Source organism: Lepidothrix coronata, unplaced genomic scaffold, assembly GCF_001604755.1.
Source record: "Lepidothrix coronata isolate B3197 unplaced genomic scaffold, Lepidothrix_coronata-1.0 Scaffold111, whole genome shotgun sequence".
Lineage (NCBI taxonomy): Eukaryota > Metazoa > Chordata > Aves > Passeriformes > Pipridae > Lepidothrix > Lepidothrix coronata.
Window position 1 is genome coordinate 2,721,276 of NW_016690291.1, and position 25,881 is coordinate 2,747,156.

The 25,881-nt window shown below is 34.7% G+C and overlaps 1 protein-coding gene and 1 long non-coding RNA gene across 17 annotated transcripts in view; one reads left to right on the forward strand and one right to left on the reverse strand.

Annotated features, from left to right (window-relative positions):
* Positions 1-10,895, forward strand: part of LOC108502054 — a 29,039-nt gene extending 18,144 nt beyond the window's left edge. For all 5 annotated transcript variants that reach the window (XR_001876334.1, XR_001876335.1, XR_001876337.1 and 2 more), the window contains 2 exons: positions 2,503-2,665; positions 3,273-10,895. This is a non-coding gene — a long non-coding RNA (uncharacterized LOC108502054). The remainder of the gene's footprint in view (positions 1-2,502; positions 2,666-3,272) is intronic.
* JAKMIP1 (janus kinase and microtubule interacting protein 1) overlaps positions 1-25,881 on the reverse strand; it is a 160,313-nt gene that overhangs the window by 25,788 nt on the left and 108,644 nt on the right. For all 12 annotated transcript variants that reach the window (XM_017824518.1, XM_017824526.1, XM_017824530.1 and 9 more), the window contains 9 exons: positions 20,293-20,421; positions 18,928-19,056; positions 15,877-15,960; positions 12,102-12,164; positions 10,869-10,967; positions 7,750-7,851; positions 4,741-4,794; positions 3,660-3,725; positions 1,146-1,214 (listed from right to left, as the gene is read on the reverse strand). In XM_017824518.1, coding sequence (XP_017680007.1) covers positions 1,146-1,214; positions 3,660-3,725; positions 4,741-4,794; positions 7,750-7,851; positions 10,869-10,967; positions 12,102-12,164; positions 15,877-15,960; positions 18,928-19,056; positions 20,293-20,421 — 795 coding nt within the window. The remainder of the gene's footprint in view (positions 1-1,145; positions 1,215-3,659; positions 3,726-4,740; positions 4,795-7,749; positions 7,852-10,868; positions 10,968-12,101; positions 12,165-15,876; positions 15,961-18,927; positions 19,057-20,292; positions 20,422-25,881) is intronic.

Here is a 25,881-nt window from a genome sequence, read left to right on the forward strand (position 1 = left end):
ACATGGGTTCCAAAGATGACTAAACAAGTGCTCAGTCCTTCTGAAAGCACCATGTTAGAATGTTATTTCTCAACTCATTTCACGATTGAGCCAATCATTAGTGATGCAGATTCTCAGATTGCTGTGCTAAACAAATAGATGCAAGGGCTACCCAAAGTAAGAGTTGAAAACATCACAGATAGTAAGTGGGAAGATAATAAACCAAGTTATATAGAAATTATGTTTTTCCAATTCTTTTTACAAAAGAACTTAGTATTTGAGGGCACTTTCCCTTCCCAAAACTTTTGTATTTTTCCATAACAAGAGTTAAAAAATAAAGAAATACTAAATTTGGGAAGGATCATGTCTACATTACATTACAATCAGCATGAAAGGCTACACTCAACAGAGCACTTCCTTTTTGTTTGTGGCTCAAAGACACACTTCTTCAGTGGCCGTGGGCAAATCACTTAATCTCCCTGTCTCATTGTCCCATTCTTTAGGATGAATGTAATGCTAATTATTTATCTACCAGTAAAAGGTGTGGTGAGGATTAATCAGTGTTTGGAAAACCATTTGAAGATGCGAAGCACAGCATGCATGGTAAACCAATAAAAATTAACACCTTCTAAAATTCTTTGTTCAACATATGGAAAAATAAGGTCAGTTTGTCCTGCAAGACAGAATTGCTTTTGAGAAAACATTCTGTCTTTAGGTATGAAGACCATGGGACAAGAAAGGTCATCTGGAGTAAGAGGTCTTGACAACTTGTCCAGAAGCTGAGTACCAGAGAGCAAAGAAATACCCTTGACAATTCTAGCAACATGACCTCAAGATTCAAAAGACAATGCTGTTGCCAGACAAATTAATACACAGAGAAAGCACAGACAATTTCATACTGTTTGGTCAATATGCTCTGTTATTATGCATTTGTGCCCTCATTTGTATATAATATACTATTTTTGTTCTATATAGATTTGACATTTCCCTCTCACCCCAAAGAATAAAAGCAATAGATTGTTCTAGAAACCTCTTGCCTATTTTACCATGAAGCAATCTCTGTCAAGCAGAGAAAGGCAGCAAATCAACCTGGGATGAAGTTTATACACATTCCCTCAAAATGAGTTTTAGCTAAGTGAATTATACTTTTAGCTACTGTTCCTTACCTTTTCATTCTCCAGGTCTAACATCTTCTGTGTCAGTGCAGCTTCTGTCCCCTCTATCTGCTTCAACCACTACAAGAACATACCAGTGTGAAGGGGAAAAAAAAGAAAATGAAAGAAAAATAGAGCTTTTGCAAAAGTTGGTACCAAACAGTTTTCAAGTTTGTTGCCAACACTTCCAGGCACACACTATGTATTCACTTCAAAGTTCCACATGAATAAACAGGTTGTGAGAACACAGGCAGAATGGAAGACTGCAAGAACATACTAAGGACTAGCAAGTGGAGGTTGCTTTCCTACAGTAAATCAATTTTTTTTTTCCCCTGTAAAGTTCAAGATACAAAATAGACTTGGGTCAAAATGCAAAATCAATCCGTTTCTTAAGCGATATACCAACAAGCACAGTGCTTGTTGGCCTCATTTGCAAAACCATCATCTGACTTCAGGCATCCACTCAATTTTTTCAGAGGGCAATATAAACAAAAGACAAGGTGGAAAATTCAATCCTTGATTTTGCACAGTTTGCTGCACTCTTCAAGGGAAGAGGCTCACTTCTAAAATATCAGTAATGTAGAGGGAAAAGCAAAACAAACAGACAGACAGACAGACAGATGGAGGTTCTTGTAATCGCTACAATGAATCCCTCACCATTCTGGTGACCAAAAAACCAATAACAATTAAGAAGAATGGCATTATTTGCTTTCGAAAGAAAAAAATCACATATTGTAATAGCTAAATGCATGGATACAAGTTTCTTGCTTAATCACTCACCATCATTGGGATTATATTAATATTTCACATTTAAGTTTATTGGAATGGATGGGCAAGCTCAGTTCTGAATTAATTGTTTTATTTCATTTCCCTACTGGTCTACAATAAGGATCAATGACTAGCTTACAGAGAGCACAGTTTAGACTAATGCTTCCTTTTATAGCACCAATTCCCATTAAAACCAGATGTAACTTTGCCATTAATAATTATCACTTTCCTCAAATGCCTTGCTTACTAACATTGGACTACTCATATTTGCTTCAATTCTTTTAGTAAGCATTGCACATCACCTTTTTTAATTTAGAGTTTTGGTGAATTCATCAGGGCTCAGACTCAAAGGAATTAATGACACACCAGGTTTTTTCCCCAAAGATTTAGATACGAAATTTCAAACATAAGTTTACAAATACACAAAATGTAAATTCATTATTTCATCATTTTGGATCTTCCACTTTTTAAGAGACCGGTGAATAAAAAAGGGAAAATTGTTTTACCTACTTAACTTTCTACAGGAAAAAAAAAAATGAACAGGAACCTTATATTCCCCACGTATTCTATTTTCACCATCTTTGTTTTCTTCATTTTGAAGGTAACAAGTTGAAGATATTCCTAAGGGAAGCCTCACCTCTGATATTCAGCAAGACCGTGAGCATTCTCAACACTTGAAATTAATAGAAATGGGCATCTCTCACAGCTACCCTCAATCAAGTGAAGGGCTATTTGCAAAAATTAGAGGTCTCATTTTTTTGAAGGTATGAATGATATGCAAAACTAAATGTTGGTTCTGACCTTCCTATGCCTGTAAGCCATTCTGGAACCAAGGGAGACATTTAGGAGTCTCTATCTTAACCTTTTATACTGAGGTTCTTCCCATTTCATTTTTGGATTTAAAGGGCTAAAATCATCCCCTTTCTTTTTAATGCCACAATGAAAAATATATGGATTTTAGAACTTTTCCTCATTTTTACTTTGCTTATAGCAATCACTCACTCAAATGAATGATTTTTAAATTACCTAATGTAGATTATCTACTTCAAGATATTTAGATAAGTAGATTATCAAAATTATACCAAATAAAGTAATTATTGCAAAATGCTCAATTTTAATTTCAAAGCTCTGATTCTGAATTTCAAGAATGCATCTAGGAAAGATTTAACAAGAACATATGAAAAGGATGGACAGAGGTTTCTTTAGAGAAATATGCAAGTCTTGCTTAGTTCTAAATATCACCCCTATTCATATACAGACTATATTCCCTCTGTAACTGAGAAGAAAAGAACTAGTCATGCAGAAATGAGTGACCTGACTGAACACTTACCTTGCCCAAACTGCTTTTTCTCTATGTTCACTACTTTACAGAGGAAAGGACCACTGACTACTCTGAGCTTTTTCAATCATCCACAGAAATGAGCCTGAGATGGACCATGGGCACCTCACCAAGGATGTCACAGCAACGTGTTCCCAGAGCGCTGAGGACATCGGCACTTCTGAGAATGAAACCTCTTGTGTTAAGTGGCTTTTTAGTACTTCATGGGGAATATCTCTAAAACAGGTCTTTATTTTTAAACTGGGGGGTTTTTGTAAGATTGATTTTACCTCAAGACATCACAATCCCAACATTCATGTAAGGATGAATACATGCACAACTCCAGATGACCCAAACAGAAAAATCATGCTTCCCTGGCATGTGATATCGTAGAAGGCATGTTCAATTTTCAGCAGAGAAAAACATTTACAGAATTCTACCTTTTCACAGAGGGAAAGCACAGTCCCAGCTTGGATTATTGCAACCTGCTCTTCATTTCTCAAATTCTAAAATACAAAAATATGCATTTTAAATTGGGTCAAAAATTCATCCTTTAACACAAGAAATAACGATACTTCAAAAAATAAATAATTTATAACATTTAGAATTATAGAAATGACCAAAAAAGTATCCCATTATTAAAAGTATTAAAAGTTAAACCAGGAGTGATTAGTTTCCACTCAATTTCAGTACAATACCTCCCCAACACTTTTGCAACAATTTATTATTTGATGAAAATTAAGTGGTTTCTGTCAGCAATTTTGAATTTTTTTTTCCCTTAGGCCTGTTAATGGGACTATGGCCCTACAGCAAGTGAATCTCCCCTTCATGCACTTTCAGAGCTAGACTTCCCATTAATGAAAACAATGCAAAGATCAAGTACCACAGAAACCTCCATAGAATTTTCAACATAATATGTAAATCTAGAACTTAAAACTAGCATTGTAAAGACCTCAATATCTTAAAGCTAGCTATAAACTGGACCCAGGTCCCTGGATGTTTGTGCCACAACTGCATGACCAAGATTTTATTCTATATTTGGCACTGTAGAAGAAGAAAGGGACACAGTTATCCTTGCCTTGCCTTTCTCCCAGAAAATCCACTTCTGGCGGAAAACAGTCTTCACAGTAGTAGGTGCTACTATTACTACTCAAAAGAAAAAACTTTGCAAACAACTTGGTCTGGCTTTCATTTCTGTTTTAAATCTGTTTTTATTTCCTTTTATATCTAGTCTGGGTATTATCTTTTCCCTCTGCCTACTTCAGTGCCTTTTTCTACATCATTCAGTTAAGATCAAATCCTAGCTTAAAAAAATACACTTTTCACTGGTTTCAGTTTAACTGAAAGATTTCAAGTTTGTAAAAGCAGTACCTAACCATTCATATTCTTCATACAAATACATATAGGCATATAAAAATCACCCTCTGTATTTTCTTGGATGTTATTATCTGCTGTGGAGAAAAAAAATGCATTAAATTAACCATAAAACTGAAGGTATATTTAAAATTAAAAATTTGTTACCCCATTATCTCCAAGAATATCTAATTTCTTCATAAGTTCAGATATGTTCACATCCTGAAAAAGATGTTCAACACTTATTTTTTTTAAAGTAGGTGAGAAATAGATTATATATGCTACATTTTATGTACTGTTTATTCACTTCTGCATGCAAAAAGAGTACAAATAAGTGAAACATTAGTTTTGTATCACAATTACAAAAGTGTTATTAATACTTTCAAAGACAAAACAAAATGTCACTTTTGATTACAGCAAGCAACCTGAATGTCTGTGCATGAGGGCAGAATGTTCCTGCACCACTCACATTTATCCTGCTAATGCATGTAGAGGAACGATCAAAACTGATAAACAGGCTTAAAAGAGTGTTTAAAGACAAAAGGTTTAAAAACCATTTTTTTTTGTTTGTTTGGAGAGGAGCATCACCCACATCAACCTACAGAAGTTAAAAGGACAGAGAGCATGAACAAAACAATTGCTAAGAAGGTTCACTGGGTGATTTGCTGTTTGCTTTTTATTTTCATTGTTAAACAAAAGTATGGAGTTTCGAATCAGCCTTACAGTGCCAGAAGGGAATGTGTGCAGAGGGCTGAACATGCTCCTCCAAACACCATCAGCTCATAACCTTTGTGAGTAGAAAGCTATGTTTCTCTGCCAGTCAGCTCTCAGATCCACAAAAAGAACTGAACAACCCCTCCTTATTAAGGCCCAGCCACTGAAATAAAGAGAAACACTGCTCTGATCAAAAAAAAAAAAAAAAAAAAGAGAGAGAGAAAGGAATAAATTCACATGATGTTTTTATTTTGCACTGTGCCAGGGTCCATTCTGAGGTCCCAGAACTCTATTTTCTACTTTAAAAAATTGTTGGAAGGGGTCATGGAACTGTCTAACCTGCCCTAATCACATTCTCCTGAATTATTCCAAGTATGGGCCACAAGTTCATGTGGACCAGGGATCATTTCCGTTGACAGGTTGTATGCAGCTATGTTATTAAAAAATAGGAAGGTTTGACAACATGGGAAAACATCAGTTTGTGTGAGCCCAAAATGCTTAATACACATACATAAAGCAAACCAGCCTTGTTAAACGCTGCCACCCTCAACTTCTACTCATATTTAGCCCTTCTTAGAAGAGGCCAGTATTTCACAAGGATCTTGGCTCACTTATTTCAGTGCTTCTAGTACATAACGTGCTGGTTTGCATTTATGCTTTGGGCAACTGCATTATGTCGGTAGTCAGGATAATCAATCTTTAACACTTTTTAAAGCTAAACCAGCTATGCTTGCAAATTACATAGCTACATCAGAATATATTAGCTCATGATTCTATAATCAACAGACTCCAGTAAGAAAGGCTCAAAAAGAAATGAAAAATTTCCTGAAGACCAGACACAGATGTGGGAGAGAACATACATATTAGTCCAGTAAAGTGTTGTGTTCAAGTTGTTCGATCCTGAGAAGTTCCCTCCCTCTCTTTCATCTCTTCCCAAACACTTCACTGGTGTTCCCAAATGTTATTTAACACTGAACATCACTAACTCTAGAGTGGTGCACATCTTAATACATTTGTGCTTGGAACGATGTTAAAAACAAAATATTGATTATGATCAGCAATGACAATGTTGAATGGAAACTTCTTCAGCCAAGCAGTAATGCTAGTGAGAAATTGAATTCACTAAGACGTACGAAGTTTTGCATCGAGCCAGAAATAATCATTCTAATTCATTTATTTCCATATGAAGCATAAAGGATGAATTAGAAATCAAACCAGATTTTGCATCATTTTGGAATCTACCGTGCTACCGATGGCTAACAACTTTGCAAACCACTAAAAGCAGATAAAAGGTCAGCAGTGTCAGTATGCTCATGTTAGGTGACTGCCTCTCCTTACAGGTAAGTAAACTGAAGGTCAGCCTGAAAAGAACATTGCTGTTAATGACTGTCACAGTAGACAATGGGGAAAAATAGGAATTCTAGATCCTGGTACACTGTTCCCGCTTACAGCCAACATGCGAGTTAGAATAATGGATAAGCTAAAAGCAGGTCTGGCATCCCATGGAGGTTCTATTTGAAAGGTAATACACTAACTGATGACTCTTGATGTGGTTAGGGAGATGAGTATCCAACCAAACCTGTAGGTAAGAATGAGGTTTTAACTTTTTTTTTTGTTAGACTACTGAGCTTCCTAAAAATACGCAGCCTACAATTTCAGTTCATTTCCTCTAGAGATCGTACTGTGCTCATTAAGGCACTGAATAGGAGCAAGCCTCTTATAAGAGGACTTGTAAATACAATTAAAAATATTAGCATAAATCACTATGGCACTAAGATTATGCCTTAGCTACTTGTAGAAAAGTTACCCTGGCTTGTTGTGCAACATTACTGACAGCATAAGTCTGAATTCAATCTTAGCTGAAGCAGCATGCAAATCAAGTGTCACAGTTAGCCTATTCATAGGGGAACAGAAGTTAAAAGAGTAATTCTTGCTTCCTCTTAGCAAAAGCTAACCAAGGGAGATCCTGATGTTTGTCTTGTGCTTGATCTAAAATTATAGAGTTCCAGCTATCTACATTTGGATCAGGCAGCTTACGCTTCAAGGCCCTGGCCTAGGCAAATAACTTAAGCATATTCATTCAAAAAACAAAATGCTTCACTAAATTGGGTATAAAATAATAGCTGAATGTCATATTTCTGAACTTAGATGAAAACATTTAATATCAAGAAGAATGTAGTGTAGCAAGTCTGACAATGAATCACATCAACTTCCACATTCTTCCCCAGACCGAATGTAAATTACTTTGATGGATCAGCCTTCATTTTCATTGAGGAACTCCTGATTGACTACCCAAACAGATTCTTATGAAATCCTTTCCCCGGTTAAAAATATCTTTTCTTACTAAATTTATTTTTTCATGTTTTCTTCCCTGGCAAATGCCAAACAATTTGTTTGGATATTACGTTGGTCATTCCAAAAAAGTTCCTAGCCATCCAATTGTTTCTAATGCTCTGCATATACCTTTATTCCTTCCTGATGACAGAACAGTTGAAGTGCACTTCCATTGTTTTCAGGGAAGGTGGTTATATGAAGGTTAAATGCTGGCGACCTTCGCTCTCTCTCCTGAGGAAAGATTTATTTAAAAACAACATGTGTGATTATCTGTAAACATTTATTCCCCACCTTTACAAAACATACTTGCACATTAAAAAGGCAGATTCCTGTTCACATTCCAAATATACGATATTTCCTCATATTTTTACCATATTTGAAGAATTTTGGCTTTAGCTAAACACAAAAATGGTGTTAGCTGCCAACTGACTCCATGCACACTTAGTTTTTGCAAAGTTACCAGACACTCCTCGGCTGCAGGAACCCTTGCAACAGTGGCCCTAATTGACAGAAGCTCTAAAATACTCTGCAGGTTTTTATGTTGATTATAACCTTATTTAACTATGGCTTTCTTTTGTGGAACAAAAAAACAATTTAAAAGAAGAAACTGCAGAAAAAAAATTGTAATTCCATCATGGAATATCATTATCACCAAAGATTTTCTCACTGAAACTAAAGCTGTGTATCAGCAGCTCCCTGTTTATTCTACAGTCAGCCTTCCTATTAGAGCATTTAAAATCTCAATTCATATTTACTGTACAACCCAGGATGTTAGAAAATGTTGAAAGGGAGTGCTATTCTACAGTTACGATGTTCTTTGTGCCCAAACCAAAAATTATAAATTCCCATTTATCTCAAACTATAGTATTTCTAAAACTTATCCTTGAGTTTTATGCATTTCTTCAAAATACCAGTCTATTATTTCTTCAAAGGTAGAAATAGAGTAAAGCAATAAACAAGCAATTTTACTTAAATTAAATTTTAATGTGCTTGTGAAAATGACTGGATTGAAGGTTCTGGGCAACCAAGGCACCGGGTCTTACTCTGACTTCTCTCTGGCCATGGGAACACAAGCGAGGAACACCAGATTTCATCTCCATGTTACAAGAGGAGGCTTTGGCATCAACAGTTTCATTTTCTGAGAGAGAGCACTACTGCAAATATTTTAGTTTTTATGACCATGTGTAGCTCCATTTTCTAAACTACAAAATGAAGCACTTTAATTGATATGGCAGGCGGGCTGCATCCATTCACTTTAAGCAAGTTACAAAGCATGGCAAATCTTGTTCATGAACTAGATTAAACCTAATTTGAAATTACAATGTAGAGAGGAAAATCTCCACAGTCTATACATTTTCCCCCCTCACAGGCTTTATTTTAAATGATATTTACATTAACAGCCTAATTCTGAAATGGGCTTAAATGACTTAGCTGTCATAACCCAAAACCAGAAGCTTAATTCTTGTCCAAATTGTTATCATTTTCTATATTGTTAAAAATTAATCAGTTGTAATTGCATTAAACTCACCTAAATTTGCTTGCATTAAATTTTAAACAAATTATTGTGTTTTCTACTTTAGCCTAATTTTCATCTGAAATAATTTAATTGCTCTAAAAAATATTGTCCTGGTTATCAGAAGCATTGATGGTTTTCCTAAAGCATTGCATTGTCAGTCACATTTGTGCCTACATGCTTGACTACTAGGGAAAAAAATCTTTTCTTGTAATCATACAAAAATACCTCCATTGTTATTCTGCGAAACAAGTTTTTAAAGCTTTGGCACATGACAAAATTCAACATGACACACTGAGCTTTTTCTGATGTGATTCTTCCATGTGAAAAATACACTAATGAAGGATGTACTGAAGAACATTTGTTCTTTTCCTAAGAATTTTTTTTCAACGGTTTTACTTCTAAGAACACTGACATTTTAGGAAGCAGTTTCTAGTGTAACTGCCAATTCAAATACTAAATTGTTCTGTATTTTACTTTACAGTTCTTTTAATAAAATATAAAGATATGTATTAGAAAGCATATTTATTCTTCTGAACATTTACTGAAATTCTAATAACCTAAATTCATAACTCTGAATATAATGGGCTACGACATCAAAACATATGGTTGAAAAAGGATGAGAAAAAGATTAAGAAATGTCAAAGACAAAAAGAACGTCCGCATAACAGGAAGACATGACATTTCCATCTTTATCAGAGAAGCTACACATGCTGAGATTTTTGGTGAAACGTGCTGGGTGATAAAAATTATGGAGGAGTGACAATGACAGGTTTCTTGGAGAGTTTATTCTAAGTGGTGTTAAGAATGCTGATGATCTTTGAATGATGTGTCATCAGACAACACAACTGCGTGACAACTGTGTGTCACACACACTAGTTTAGTGTTACTAAATTCAACATGAGCCCAATTTATCAGGTGATGAGAACCATTGTTTTCTATTGTAATCACAGCCTACATGTTCAAATTGTTATTAACAAATAATTTTGTAATTTTTATTTCATTTATGCAGAGTATAGAATTTGTTTGCTATGGGTAACATTAGTTTGACATACACAGAAGTTGTACTTGTGCTTCACTACTTAACTTTGACTTTGTCAGAGGGTTTTTTGTTTTCATTTTTCATTGGCCAATTATTTCCAGTTCATGACCAGTTTAAACCATCAGAAAACGGATTTCAGGTAAGAGAAATTCTTTCAAAGCATCTATCAAAATGTATTATTTTTAAGATAAATTTATTTTGTATGAATGTGGTCAATCAAATCAGTGTAATTTAAAGCAATTATACACTGATGTGATGAATGTGTCAGATCTTTAGTCAGATCACTGCATGCAAGATGTGAGAAGCTGTGTTAATGTAATCAATGCCAAACAAGGCTATAGTATACATACCAAGTGATTTTACATGCAGGAAAGGAGCAGTTATGGAAATGAAACAAATAAAAAAGGCAAAATATTGCAAAACAAAATATTTTATTAGATGAAAACCAAACTATATGCAATTTATATTAGCTATATTACATCTTTATAAACATTAGTGAGCATTCTCTCCAAAACACATTAAGGCAGTGGCATCAAATCTCATTATCCCAAGATACAATATTTTAAAAATAGATACCTAAGTGACTTCCCTTAAACATGCACCAGACACCAGTAATCTTTACAGGAATTTCAGCTTGGGTTCAAACATAATTTCTGCTCCATTTGAGAGTTTGCAACAGAGAGAATCTCTTACTTCAAGCTCTAGCACTCTGAATTCTAACAGCTCATTCTGGTCTTTTGCATCTTGCATCTCATTCTTCAGCTGATGTTCTTCTTGTTCCATTCTGTAAATCTATGAGACAAACACAACACGGTAACACCCTGTAGAAAAGATACTGCACCAAGTTTAGACAAAACCTAATTATTTCAGTTTCTCCTTACACATTGGGCCATGTCTTGCAGCTAAAGAAGGAAGACCACATCAGAAAGTACTTTTGAGAACTGCCAGCAGCAAATGGTCAATGTTCTCTTAGAATAGTAATCTGGAAGTTGCATGAAAATTGATATGAATACTATATCTGAATAAGTTAAGCAATAGAAGTTTTCTTTTAAAATCAAGCAAATGAATCTGAATTACATTAACATTTGGGTAGACTGTTCTCATTGTATTTGCCTAACTAGACATCTATTATTTATAGTATATGAAAGACAATAATGGAGGGGGTTTAATGCCCACTTTTTAATTTTCCAGAATTGTGCTTTGGGGCACTAACAATGACAAAACAGAACTTCAAAACTGAATATTAATTATGCTGACTAATAGCTTTGGTCTACTGTCTAGTTTAACTGGGTGATCCTTTCTTTGTATGAAACTAAACAGAAGTGTAACATCTGCAATAATGCACTGCAACATTTATAATGCCCATGGAAGTGTCTGAATAAATTAAATCTGGTTTGGCTCTAGCTACTTTTAGACATGATTTTTCCTTTAGTTATTTTTGTATTAAAATTAAGTTAATAAATAATAAAATTAATCTTTGATTTCCTGAGTACTAGCTAACTTTCCCACTATTATCAATGAAGAACAATGCAGATGCTCAGCTCTGAGTATCCCAGACTGTAAATACAATAAGTCTTAAATCAATCAGTATTACTTAATGTGTAGAAAACCTGTAAAAAGTGGAAGGTTGAAGGGAACAGGTAATTTTGTTAATGATCAGGACAATAATAATCTTTATGCACCTGTGTGTTTTGCTGGACATGAGAAACATCAGCCAGCTTGGGATCTACTGTTGGCCACAATAAAGAGCAACTTCAATTACTGAAGAGTACAAAGGCATATTCGTACTTTAATCAAAGACTTTCATTTAAATTTCTGTTTCTGCCTAGAAATAAAGTAAGCAATTTCATGTTGATGTTCCAGTACTCAGTGCATTCAATGTCTTTTATAATAAAGGGCAGCAATGGTGAAAATATTCCCACATACCTTCTCTAGCAACTCCTGATTTGTTCTAATTAACAGCTGCTTTTCTTCTACCCATTTTGAATCCTATGAGGAAGAAGAGGATTAAATATATATATGTATATTTTGTTAAACAAGCCAAATTAATGACCACAATAATTACAGGATTTCAGACATCATTGTAGATTCAAGTATAAAATGGTCACACATTGAAAAATAAAGCTATCATAAATATTTCAAGGATATATGGCATTTTATACTACAGTGAAAATAAAAGTTTCTTCTGTTTGCTGTTGCAGAGTCTGTTTTTTCCTAATAAGCATATAATTATAATCTTTACATGTAGCAATTGTGGGAGACCACAGTTATACAACATTTTATGTCATTTTAAAAACATTTATTTACTCAACTGAACTCTAAACTATTTCCATTGCAAAGGTTTGGGAACTTTCTTGCAAAATCATCCCATTTTGAGTGGTGAAATGCAAATACTAAGGGGGAAAGGGAAGAAAAACATTAATTACCCCAAATGACTGAAAATAAGTATCAGCAATATACAGATAATTACCCTCTGCCAAAAATGTGAGAATCTGGCTAATACATAGTGTTTGTGACAAGGAATTCAAAGCTGTGGAGGAAGGGAAGTGATATAAGATATTCTGTACTTCATTTAAAAAACTGTATTTCTAATTGATCCCTTGTTCCAAAGCTTTAGGTTTTCCCGTGGCTTTAAAAGGCCTCATCAAATATCCCTTTAAAAACTCAAGCTACAAAACCTCACTGCCATCCACATCTGGACATTCAGATTTAATGGGTTATAACAGCCAAACTAGCTTTTTTTTTTGCCTGTAGAGAAAACTATTCACATAACCTTTCTCATGCTGCTCTAAGATGTTTAATAAAACAATATTCAACACATAAAATGCCATAGTAACTCTAGATTGAATTATCTACTAGGTTCAAGGGACAATTTATTTAAAATCTAAATGCATTTACTTAAATATTAAGGATGATACCTTCTTTGTCAGCAAGGTATTTGTACATCGATGTTGCACAAGAAATCAATGAAATCTGGATATCTCAGCCCATGAAATAGCCTTGAAATGTCAACTAAAAAATCTGAAACATTATTATATATTTACTCCAATTAGCTTTTTTAAAAAAAGTTTAAAGTTGATTTTTCTACTTATTGTCTAATATAGTTTCATATTCTACCATTTTTCTCCTTTTTCCACTCATAAGCTAGAAAGCACAACTGCTTTTTAATTTTCATGGGATAAACAAGCTCTTCAGGGTTGTGGTGCTATAAGAATAACATACTAAAATAGGAACAAAAAAGGTATTACATTTCTCAAGAATTTTTGAAGCCAATTAAAAAAACTGTTGAGAATAAAATCCAATGCCTGCTTTAACATTTAACTGGCATTTTACTAAGGTCAAGAGTTGAACAAAGAGTTGCACACACAGGCTTAGGGTGAATATCTCAATGCATGGATATGGTAAAAGGCAGGTTCAACAGTTGCACCAGACCTGCAGGTTCAACACAAGTTCACACAAGTAGAAAAAACAGATTAATTTGCCCTATTGAAAATTAACTTTTGTTTCTTTCTTGATGAAGTACAACTCGACTTTCTGAAAAAATCTAAACTCTGGAGGAATTCTACTTACACACCAGATCACAGAGAGTTGAGCATTCATCCATCTGGCACATTACATACTCCAATAGTTTTAGATTTATTATTTACCACTATTAATATTTCATAAGAATGTTTTTCACTTAATATAAATTTTCTTATGCATGCACATCAATGTACCTTGCAGAAATGGATTATTAGTTTTGTTTTACTTCTGAGGAAATACTGACAGATCCAGCAGAAGAGGAATTAACAAGGGCTTTTGACAGCTACTTTGAAATTACACACACACTAATTGTTTTATAAACCAAGCTTCATATAATTTTTTTAACAATAAGACTCTAATCTCCTGCTCCAAATCTGACTTCAGGAAAATTGTGAAGGACTTTTCTGCTTCTGTTTCCTAAAGGGGTAAAGTAAGACTAAAATTTTCTGGGATAATACACTTGGAACTTCTGATTCATTGTTTCCTTTACAAAAGCACTTTAGGGACTGGTTTCCCAAATGAACACTTCACAATTATTATTAAATCATCATCCCTACCATGACCATCTAAATGACAAAATAATAATAAAATAAATTAAAAAAAATCACATAGTGCACAAGGAATTCAGTTTATCATCACAACCATTTATTTCGTTGAATGTAAATACTAAGAGGTCAGGATAACCAAGCAGGTGCTAGAGCTCCCAGAAACACACTGTAAACCCCTCTGTGCAAAGCTAATGCTCAGAGTACAAACCAGCCCACTAAAGACACCATCATGCTGCTCCCTGTCACACCCCTGTTCACCTTCTCAGAATTACTGAGAGATACAATGTTGAAAATGTGGTTCGGAATCTTAAAGTGATAAGTAATTAAATTCTAATTTCCAGGTATACCTTTCTGACATAACACTCTTGAAGAAAAAATCACAGAAGTAATTTCCTACACGTGTATCCGAGTTCATTTATCTTACTTACATACACAGTACTTACATTATACAGTGGAATAGTCAACTATTTTGTTAACATTTTTGACTACACAGCAATTGGCCCACAACACCTTTCTTGTCAACACACCAAAATGTCAGCAGCAGATCCTCAAGACGTTTTCCATCTCATTTATTCTTCCAGAAGCTCAGTGAGCCATTGGTTTTAGATTGACAACATATTCCCTACTTGTAGTAATATTGTATTTACATGGAATACACTAAGAAAATTGCAATTGGTGTGGAAGCTAGCATAAATTACTTTTGCCCTTAATTTGAATATGGTCCCCAAACCTTTGCATTTATACAGAATCTTACAGAAAATTTTTCTTACAAAGAATAAACCATTATTCACTTAGCATTATTTGTAGATTGTTTTTGTTCAATGCTACAGTATTGAACAAATGTATCTATAGATAGCTATATCTTATTATCATAAACAACCTGCAATTTTTAAATTCTTATTTCAAACAATAAAGCATAAAATAGATCTCTCTAACTTCTTCAATGAATTCTAGCAGTTTTGCAACTGAACGATTCGCAAATGTATTCTCATAACTCTCAATCAGACTTTCTGAAGATCCTAGACATTATTAAATATGCATCAGTAGTCACATCTTTGTCAAGTGTTTACATACATTATATATACTGAAGCATAAGGCTTGCTTTTACTTTGTGTGATAGTTTGGGAATTTGAAAGCAGTTGGGTTCTCCAGTAATTTAAACCCAGGAGAGTAACACCATGAGTGGCTTCCAGTAACCTGACACACTCAGTGGTACATTTCTCTAGCATGTCTACAAGTTTGGGTTTTTTTAATTTTTCTGTGCTACTCATCAAAAATATTCTCCAGTACAAATATAGAGCATTTATTTTATTGGATTTTATAACAAATATTAACAAAATGGAAAACAGGAGAAAGGCCTTCGCCAAATGACAATGGGAACAGAATTTACAATGCATGTAGACCTTTTTTTTGATACTATGCTTTAGTGCATTATGTGTTAGAAAATTAATCTATAATGACATTTTCTTAGGCTGTAAAATACTTCCCTTTACTTAAGCAATCTATTGCTGCAGTCGCAATTAAGCCGCATCATTCACACTAACACACCAGTAAGCAATGAAGATGGCAAGGGCACCAGTGCAGGCAGCAGAGAAAATGATGTGGTAGAGGACATTAAGAGAGCCTTTTACCTGTCCTTTCTCGATTAGAGCTTTCTCCAGGTCCTCAATTTTTGCCTGACACCTGAGAAGATCAGCTTGCAGTTGTTCGCGAGTCTGGGGGGGGAAAAAAATCAAAAAATGTGTGTGTGTGCAGGCACATGCAGGTAGACAGGCAGATTTAATTACACACAGAATCAAAGTAAAGATACTTTATACTGCTTTATGGGCTGTCCAGTCAGCCTTTAATGCTTTTCATTAAAATAATTGCTTTTGTGTTTATGTTACAAGATATTTAAAACTGTCAGATTAACAGGATTTTTCCTTCCTAGCTTAGAAAGATGTTATCATCACACATTCAGTGACAAAGCTCTTCCCAGGGGGGAAACAAAAACTTAGGAAATGAAAAAGCTCTAAGAAGCTATTCATAAGCTTTAGTAATTCAAGGCATTGGGGAAAAAAGGGACAAGAGAGTAAGAGATCTGTATTAAGAACTGAAAAATGCCTTTAGGTAAATAAAATATATTGATGCAAAATAATTTATATATCCCATACATAAGCATACACTGGTTAGTTCTTGTTCTACTTAATTATTACATTAACTATTACACTACAGTAGGTATTACTCGCTGAGTCCAGTGATGTCTTATAAGGAACTGGATCATAAAAGGTACTAAACAAAACAGATATAAAACAACCTGTTTCCAGAGACCCTCAGTCACTGAGGCTCTTTAAGCTACTGAAATTACTTTTCCCACCCTATTTCAGGTAGTTTTTTACCCAAACAGTTAAAAAATTCCCATGGGGATTTCTTTCTACGTCTTTGCATCTTTTGTTCACCTTAAGGCTCATCTAAAAATAATAGGAAATGTTCATCCCCCGAGAACACTGGGCCCTACAAAATAAATCACACAAAAAGCTACTCTCTGACTCACTCAAAAGATGGATTTGGAAGGATATGACAAAAAACACCAAAACACCACTAAAAAGAAATAACAATAATTTCCAAGTCTACAAAAGGGACAATTTGCAAATGCCTACAAAATAAAATTTAAAAAAAGCCCATGAAGGCAAAGGAAATACATAATGGCCTCTCCTAAGTGTCAAATACATGACTGTCCCTGAAATTGTACTTTAATAGTAAATGGAATTACGTCCTCCGTCCCTATTTTATCTTGAGAAGTGATCTCCAAAGTCCTTATTGCTTTCCTTGGCTAAGTGTCCTACTTAAAAAGAGAGTGTCATAAGTGACTAGGCATTTGTAAGATGCTGAGAACTCTAACAAATAAAGCAATAATTCTACTATTATAAGAGCTATATTTCACAGGGGAAATAAAAAAAGGAAAGAACTTTAGAGCCACTACAAAGAACCTTGAAAAAAAAAAAAAACAGAAAAGCTGACACATTTTAAGGTAAACCCTGAATCTTCTAAATTCAGGCTCTGAGGGTAATAGGCTAACATTTTTAGCTGTAAACAACTCCAGATAATGTCAAGTAGTCTACATTCTTCTGTAATTTTACCTTGAAAGCTTTGCTTATTAACATATAGAAATTCTGTTCCCACAAGCATATTGTTTCTACACATGAAAATATTCAGTAAGTGGATTTTAAAATGTTTACAAGAAAAAAGGATGTGGATCATACAGTGCACATGTATGCCTAATAACTATTAATATAGAATTTTGTGACTATTTTATTAATTGTTTTAAGCAGTGGAACAATTAAGCTAGTGGCAGCTCCTACCATTAAATTGAGTTCTTTCCCATCATTTTAAACCACATTAAAATGCCTTTCTGCATTATTAGCAACATGTTGCAGTGGCACAGTACAGTGTAGGCCACATTCGGCAAGTCAGTAACATGTAATAATTCATAGTATTTAATACATTTCTCATTTTGGGGGTTCGAGGAAGTTGTAGGGGGAAGGACGTTAGTGTTTTTTTAATGCTTAAATATTTTTTAGAATTACACTCTCATGGAGGTTCGATCACCTGGCCAATCTCTGACCCTTCAAAGATAACTGAGCGTCACTCTGTAAGAGTGGCCTTGCAATGACATCAGTCAACTCTCTCAGTAGCCACTAATCTACAACTTCATGCTGTACTTCATGCAGAATGAAGGACATCAGGTGAAGATGATGAAGTTTCCAGCTCTATAGCTATTTATTGCCCATTTGGATTTTATATGTTCTTTAGTCATTGATCACAATAGTTATTCAAGCAGAGGGTGACTTGCAAACATGCCACAATTCCAGACATGCTGCTATCTGCAAGGAGTTGAAATAAAGTAGAAGTTTTGCTGTTAGTTAACCCAGTTCTTTTTTTTTGATGCCACTTCTGTTCACTGAATAGATCTGGGGACTGAGTTAAAGCTCACCAGCTCATTATGAAGTTATTTTGCTCATCTCCAGTTTGGAAAAAAAAAAGAATGGAAAATGCCAGCATGACTTCTGCTGACCTCACCTCTGCACCACTAAATGGTAAAACACAGTGGTGGCAGAAGGGCAAATACTCTCTCACACCTATAATGCCTACAGTAGAGAGATTAGGGCGAAAGTAAAAACATTTATTTTAGAGAGAGTAAACACACATGCTGATCCAATAGCAGACATAGTTAGCTAGGTACTTTCTGGTGAAAGAATACTCTCAATCTAAGACTTTAAGAAACAAATTATGATTTCATATATTCAAAAAAACACTTCAATAAAAACTATCTTTTTCAGATTTGGGTCATATTTTTAATATACGATGAAAGTACCTAAGTACTTACAACAACCTATCCTGCAATTCATTTAAAACCATCATGTCACTATCCAAATTGCAGGTTCAACCAGGATATCACTCTCAATAACACTGTCTTACTACTGAAATCTGTAATAGATTATCCATGCAAGAATAAAATATGACATCTTTATTCTGATTACACCAGATTAATCTAAATTTTTGCCTTAGTGATGATATCCTCTAATCCCCAAAAACATTGTGCTTTGCATTTCAGTAACCTGTAAAAATACCTCCTGCTGTTACAAGTTGTTTCAGCTTTTTTGATTTTTTCAGAGTTAAAGGAAATTCAGTTAAAAAATTACCCTTGCTTCTCTCTCTGCATCCAGGGTTCCGCCAACTTGCTCTTGAAGCAATGCATATGCTCGTTGCAAAGCCTGATACTCTCTTGTTAGCTGGCAGAATCTTAGTTCAGCTTCTTCTTTAGGTGTGCTCTTAATGAACAGGGGGAAAAAAGTGGTTTTGTATAAATATAAATAATGGGTTTGTCTATATAGACAGACAGACTCACAAACATAACAAGCAACATAACTCTTACTGAGTCTCAGTTTAATAAAGGTTTGAAATCCTGAAAAACGCGGAAAAGAAAAGAAGGAAGGATGATGAGTAACTGTCTTTACACACAATTTCAGGACACTGTACGTTACTATATAAGGCAGCAATGTATAAAAATGGGAAAAAACGGTCTGGGGAAAGATGAGAGAAAACAGTTTTATTCACCACTCTCTTCAGCAACTCCAGAACCACAGGAGCTTCAGAAGGGACTCTTGCAGTTCATCCCTCCCTCCTTACACTTTTTCTCTACAGTGCCAGGGTAAAGCACACTAACACAGAAGTTACATTTCAAAAGCCACGTTTCCTTAAATTTATTTTTTTAATGTGAAGTATTTTTAAAATCTTGATCTCCTTTGAATTTTGAGCAACTGACTTGAACACTTACAAGGTCTTTCCTATAATGCTGAGGACAAAAAATGTCCTTCCCTTTAATTAATTTTTGCTCCAGAAACTTGAGTTCCAAGGAAAAGAGATTACAATATTATTAAATATTAAACCTAGAAAAAAAAGGAAGGTCCTTTTGACTGAGGAGCATTAGGCACACAAGTTAGGTTTATAAGTTAGTGAACAAGAAAGAAAGATGAAAAAGAGCATCTAATTCATGCTTTGTCCTCACGCCCGCAATCTTCTAAAGTAGGCCAGCAGCACTGTATATCACAGAGCTGAGATAAAACATGTCAGTGGGTATTTACTACCTATGATCATTTAAGTCTTCATGAATTGCAAAAGCCTCTCTGAGTATTATGAGCAAAGAAAGAAACTCCTGGTTGTATCGAAACAGTCAAATAAATTATAAGGTTGAAAGGGAAACTATTGTCTAAGAACTATTGACTTTTGGTAAAGCAGTTTGCCTATTCATTTTCTTTTGACTAATAACAAAGAGTTTGAGAAAAACAATTTTATTTCTCAGCACAATATCTGCCAAATCTGTCAGGCAGAATATTATCTTATTAATTCTATTGTGAAGTGTATATGTTACTGGACTTGAAAAAAACCAAAGGATTTCTCTGCCAAATCTTTCACAGTTCCTGTGGAACAACAACTGTAAAAAAGTTTACATTTATAGTTCAGTGTCGATTTTTTATAGAACTTAAGAACAAATCAGTACTACTTACATCTTCCAAATCTTCTTCTGGTGTTGCTGGTGTCCTGTCTGTTTTATCTGTGTTGTATGAAGTTACAGACGATGTTTCTGAATCAACAGATTCTTCATCAAATCCAAAAAATGTCTCCACAACATGCCTCTGAAAAATTAGTTTTTTTCAGTTACTAGCAAAACAGCCGGAAAATCCCAATGACTCAAGGTCTTCTTTTTTAGTATTTAGGAGGAAAAAAAACTCCATTGTAAACTCTTGTTCTCTGATTGAACGAGCTACTTTTTAAACATCATTTGTGTAAGAACCTCCAAGAACTGAACTGCATGTAGTCCTGGGTAATTGCCAATAGAATAATGCTTTAGGAAAGCCATAAAAGCTAGTTATCAAAACAGGTCTTACAAGATTCACAGTAGAGGAATGCAATATCTCTTCAGAAGAAAGCAAGCCAGTATGATGTAACATACAAGACATGTAACCAAAAGGAAAAAAATATTCTGGGGATCAATGTGGAACAAATTTAATTGTTCATAGTAATGGTAAAAATAGAAGACAGATTAATTTATAATATCTCTTTCGCAAACTCCTACTTAAAAGTATAAACTACTGCTTACCATTTATTTTTTCAATACCATCATTCTCAATTCTTTCAAAGAGTTTGCTCCAGTATTAAGACTAATCAAAAAGACATGCCTGGGGAAAAACAGCATTTCACTGGAGATTTTAAGAATTTTACACATTGTTATCAATTACATGCATGCTTACAGAAAATTAAAGAAAATGAGTAGTCAGTGGAAGTGAATAGTACAATATTAATTGTAAAAATGTGATATTTTATATAAAACGTGATATTTTATATTTTAGGAGTTTCCCTTTCTGTCAATTTACTAACATATGTACAGAAAGCAGAAAAGTTCCATGGAAACGCCACTGGTCAAAAAAAAATTTACTTATACATTTAATTAGAAAAAACCCAGTTTTTCAAGTATTTTTCCTTTCAAAATAGGAAACATTAAATGTTATTAGAAAGTACCACTTTTTACACCACATAAGAATTCTAATGATCCAACACAATTTCAGAGAAGCAAGAAAATTAAGAAAATTTTTTAAAAGAGTGTTGCTGGAAAAATGGAGTCAGGTTATGAAGCATCCTAGACAGGACGCTAGTGGAGAGAGGTGGCTGCAAGAAGATGAAGAAAGATCTGTCTATCCATCTCTATATTTTTTGCCACTGCTTGATGCTGAGTCACGTATCTTGATGTTCCAGTTTGTTATTTGTTTTTTTAAAAAACATACAGGTTGTATGTAAGAAGATAATACTTTGTTCATTAAAAATGCCTAAAGGGTGAAGAATGTTATCAGTTGTTTTTCCAAACATCATGAATCCTACACTTCAGCAAAGCCAAATTCACTGAGTGGAATTCTGAGCTATAAATTTAATTCAAGGTTCTGAAAGTTTTTATCTAGAATGCTGCATCTCATGATAAATTCCAAATATTTACTCTTGTCTGCCATCTTCTAGACTTATCTAACTTTAGAGACTTTTCCAGTATGTCTACATAAATACTGTCTTCACTTCACAAAGCCCTGTAATGCTTACTGTATTCTTTTAGCTCAGCACAGATCTCATCAACAGCCAAAATACTCTATATCGAATTAAGTACTACCATAAAATCAAGCTTATAGGTGTGACTTTGTGCCTGCACGCATGACACCATGTGCTCCATTTACAGTCTGCAGCCCTGGTCACCACGGTCCACCAGGTCACAGTCTCATTACTCATAAGCTGAACAACCCCATAATAGTTTCACATTACAGCTTATTCCACTCCAACTGCCACGGACAGCTCCAACACCCTGTCCTGAATCACTTAATTGCTTCACTTAAGATGAGCCATTCTATCAGTATTTTAAAAATTTCGTCCAGACTTAAATGAACCAGCTCTAATAAAATCTCCTCTTGAAAAGATGTTATCCACTCAAAAAACGCACAAAAACCCCAAAAGTCACATCTTTTCTAAACAGACTATGCTTATCCATATGCATGCATATAAAAATGATGCGGCACAAAAGGCAAAGAGCTTCCGAACAACCTTTAGAAACAGCTTTCCTTTTGCTAGCTACTAGACCACTACTTTGTGTATTCAGAAGAAAAGGATTGTAGTTATAGTGCTACAGTGCTGCAAAGACACATTATCCTTTTCTCAGTTGTTTAGGAAGCACTGTGATCCTTTCAACAGGCTACGTCTAAGATGCTTAAGACAAACAGTTCCCTGGGATAATTCAATCCTTTCCTTCAGCATTCATCAGTTTACCTTTCTGTCCTACTTAACAAAACAAAGGACACAGGGAATAGGTTTAAGCTGTATTCTAAAAATATAAAGACTTATCCAGAAAGCTAATGTGTTCTCTCACACATGAATTACAAACATTTCAGACTCCTCTTTCCTAAGTACAAAGGTTTACCACAAAAACAGAGGTGCAATTAGTCCCTGAGAGATGGCCCATCCAGAATTTCTCCTGCACTGAATACTGGTTGCAGCCCACAACCATCTAAGAGTAACACTACAAATAAATACTGAAAGTTGAAAATAGGGGTAAAGAAATGGTGCTATCTTCAAGTTGTAAGGAAGACAAATTTACAATACAAGTTGCAAGCTCAACTCACTTTTTTGACTCCAAACTGATCCGCACATACAGTTTCATAGAGATGAAGCTAAATTTTATGAAGGTAAAGAAGATGGTGGAAGGTAAACAAAACCCCAGAGATTTCAATGAAAACCACATCCTCACTTTGCAGTGCAGATACGCTTTACCCGGAACAAAGCTTCATACAGACTCTTACACTGGTTCTTCTATATCCTGCTCTTCTGCCCACACCTGCTTGCCTGTGGATGGAGCTCAGAACCACCATGTGCTTTGGAGGAGCCCAGCCAAGGACAAACAACTCAGACAACAGAAGAAAAGCTGAACCCTGCTCATGCCTCCTGCTTCAAGGGTGTTTGGCCTCAAAACTCCAATTTATTGTCATATATATGGCACAGAGAACCCAGTACCATGATGGTCAGGAGCAGCTTAGTTAAAACTGACAATTAGACCTACCATACCTGTGGTGGTTTTTTGCTATACCTCTGCTATACAGTCACTTAGGTAACTCAGGTTAAGTATATGTCTTCCTTTCATCCTGCAGGCACACACATGCTGTTCCAAGGAGTTAAAATAAAATAGCAAAATAAAAGTGGTTTTGATTTTATATAAAGGTATACTGTACTGGTTTGAGAAGATGCTGAAAGCAATGACATTGCTGTGACAACAGATACTCACCTGTCTTTAAACATTTCACTAGTAGCAAAAGGAGGGGAAAATAATTTGCATATATAAATAAATAAATCACTTGATCATTAGATGTGAGGGAATTATGAAAGAAAATTAGTATTTCCCATCACACTAAAAAACCCCAACACTCAAAGAAGAGTTAAAAGTTAAAACCTGTTATATATATACAGACTGCCTATAATATTTGGAGTTACGAGTGAACCACTTTATTTATTTTTAATGATTCCTTCCTTTTTAGAGATTCTATACATTTATCACTTTTTGGAGCAGACACTTTCCATGGCATTAGAGATAAGGTATTTAGCCATTGTATATTTCTTGCACATGTATGAATTCCTTCTTAACATAATTACAAAAAAGCAGTGTTTATTGTTGATCATCTGGTATCTGAAGTAACTGGTTACAAGAACTGATTTACAGCAAAACCAGAAATTAAGCAAAACCTTGCCAAATTAACTGGCAAGGGAACAGCTGCAGAGAGAGAAAAAACGGGAAAAAAAGACGTCTGAGTCATACAGTTGTTGATAAACACTGTAATAAATACTAAGGTATCAATAAATACACCAACTCCAAGGCATATTTCACACATGGCTCAAAAGCTTAATCACAATAATCTCTGAAAAGTATATAGAAACGCACTATACTTGGATTTTTGTAACTATAAACTATGTAAATTCAGGTTTCATTCAAACTTTTCTTAAAAGTTTCTCAACGACTTAGAGATTCTTTTATATTGATTTGTTATATACATTTGTTATTTCTAAATCATAAGTTCTTAACTGAGAAAATAGTCATGTAAATTACTGAAAAATTCTGATTTGAATTCTAGTTTCCACTGACTACTGCCATGCATTCAATAGCAGGTATTTTTCATGTAGATTTATATCAATGTTTTCACATAATTTTAAAGTAAAATTATGCATTAGGTTTTTTTAACTCAAGTATTAATGCTTCTACTAAAGTATGGTGCTCAGTAAACATCAAAGTTTACAATGCTATAAATCAATAGTGACACATAGACTGCATTATATGCAAATTTCAATATAATCTGATTTCTCTGTTGCTAAAGTAGTTTCATTTTACATTTAAATATCTCATTTTCAAGTACTTAATTGAACATGATAAAAATTATCTGAGATATATTTCCTTGTAATGCAATCAGATTTGCTACTCAGTAACTTCTTACCTTCATGCTTATATGTCATTTCTTGGCAGCCAGAAAAATACAGGCACACCAAAGCACAGAGGCAGAGAAAAAAAGAAAAATATAAAAAAAGAAATATGAACCCCATCACACCAGTGTGCAGGCTTTTCACTACCATGAATACAGTTTATTTATTAAAGTTTAAACAAAGACATAAATCCATAGAGTCCTGCACTTTCCAAACAAGCTGGGTAAATATGTCTTATTTTAAATGCATGACTCCATCAGTCATGAAATCACTATAACTCCATTCTACATGTCAAAAATAAACAAAACATAAAAAAATACTGTTTCTGAAGTTTCTTAGTTATTTCACCACAAAAAAAATGGGAAAAAAAGAAGCTCCTTGAAAAAAATCGTGCTTTAAATAGCAAAAGATTCACCTGGTGAATCACAATTTTTTTCCTAGCAAGTCCAATGGCCCATTAGTATAAAAAAATCCAAATAAACCTCCACCAGTTTAGGCTGCTTCACCTCAGAAAAAATTGTCCTTCAGTACCTGACTATACAGAGTTGCTACATTACTCCTCTAAACACCTTGCAAGCACAGAGGTTATAAAGCCCATCCCACCTGGCTGCTCCTTTCCTCAGGGAACCAGAGCCAGTTGCCAGCATTGTTGCATGGACTCCTATGCCCTATTGGGAATTAAAACAGTGCTCAGTCAAAGCTACACTAGCAACAGTAACCTAGTGCGCCTACAGAGCTCCAGAAATAACACAGACATCTAATTACAAGAGCAAAAAACGAAACAAAAGCATAAAATTAAAATTTTCAAAAACTTTTCAGGTGAACTGATGTTCAGGGCTGTAAAGGCTACTGGACTGGCCTGGCAGATCATTCACACAAGCTGTCTCAAGGATGGAGAAAGACATGCCATGGATCCTGTTCCAGGTAACAGGAATCACTATCAGGAAAATACTCATATTAGGAACAACCACTGGCACTGTGCAGTCAGAGCACCTCAGAGATGAAAGAAGCTGGAGTGTAGAAGTATCTGTTTACGAGAAGCTGCAACAGTAGATGAGTGCAAATCTTCACCCTGTGTGCCAAGTTCCTGGTTATTAGAACAA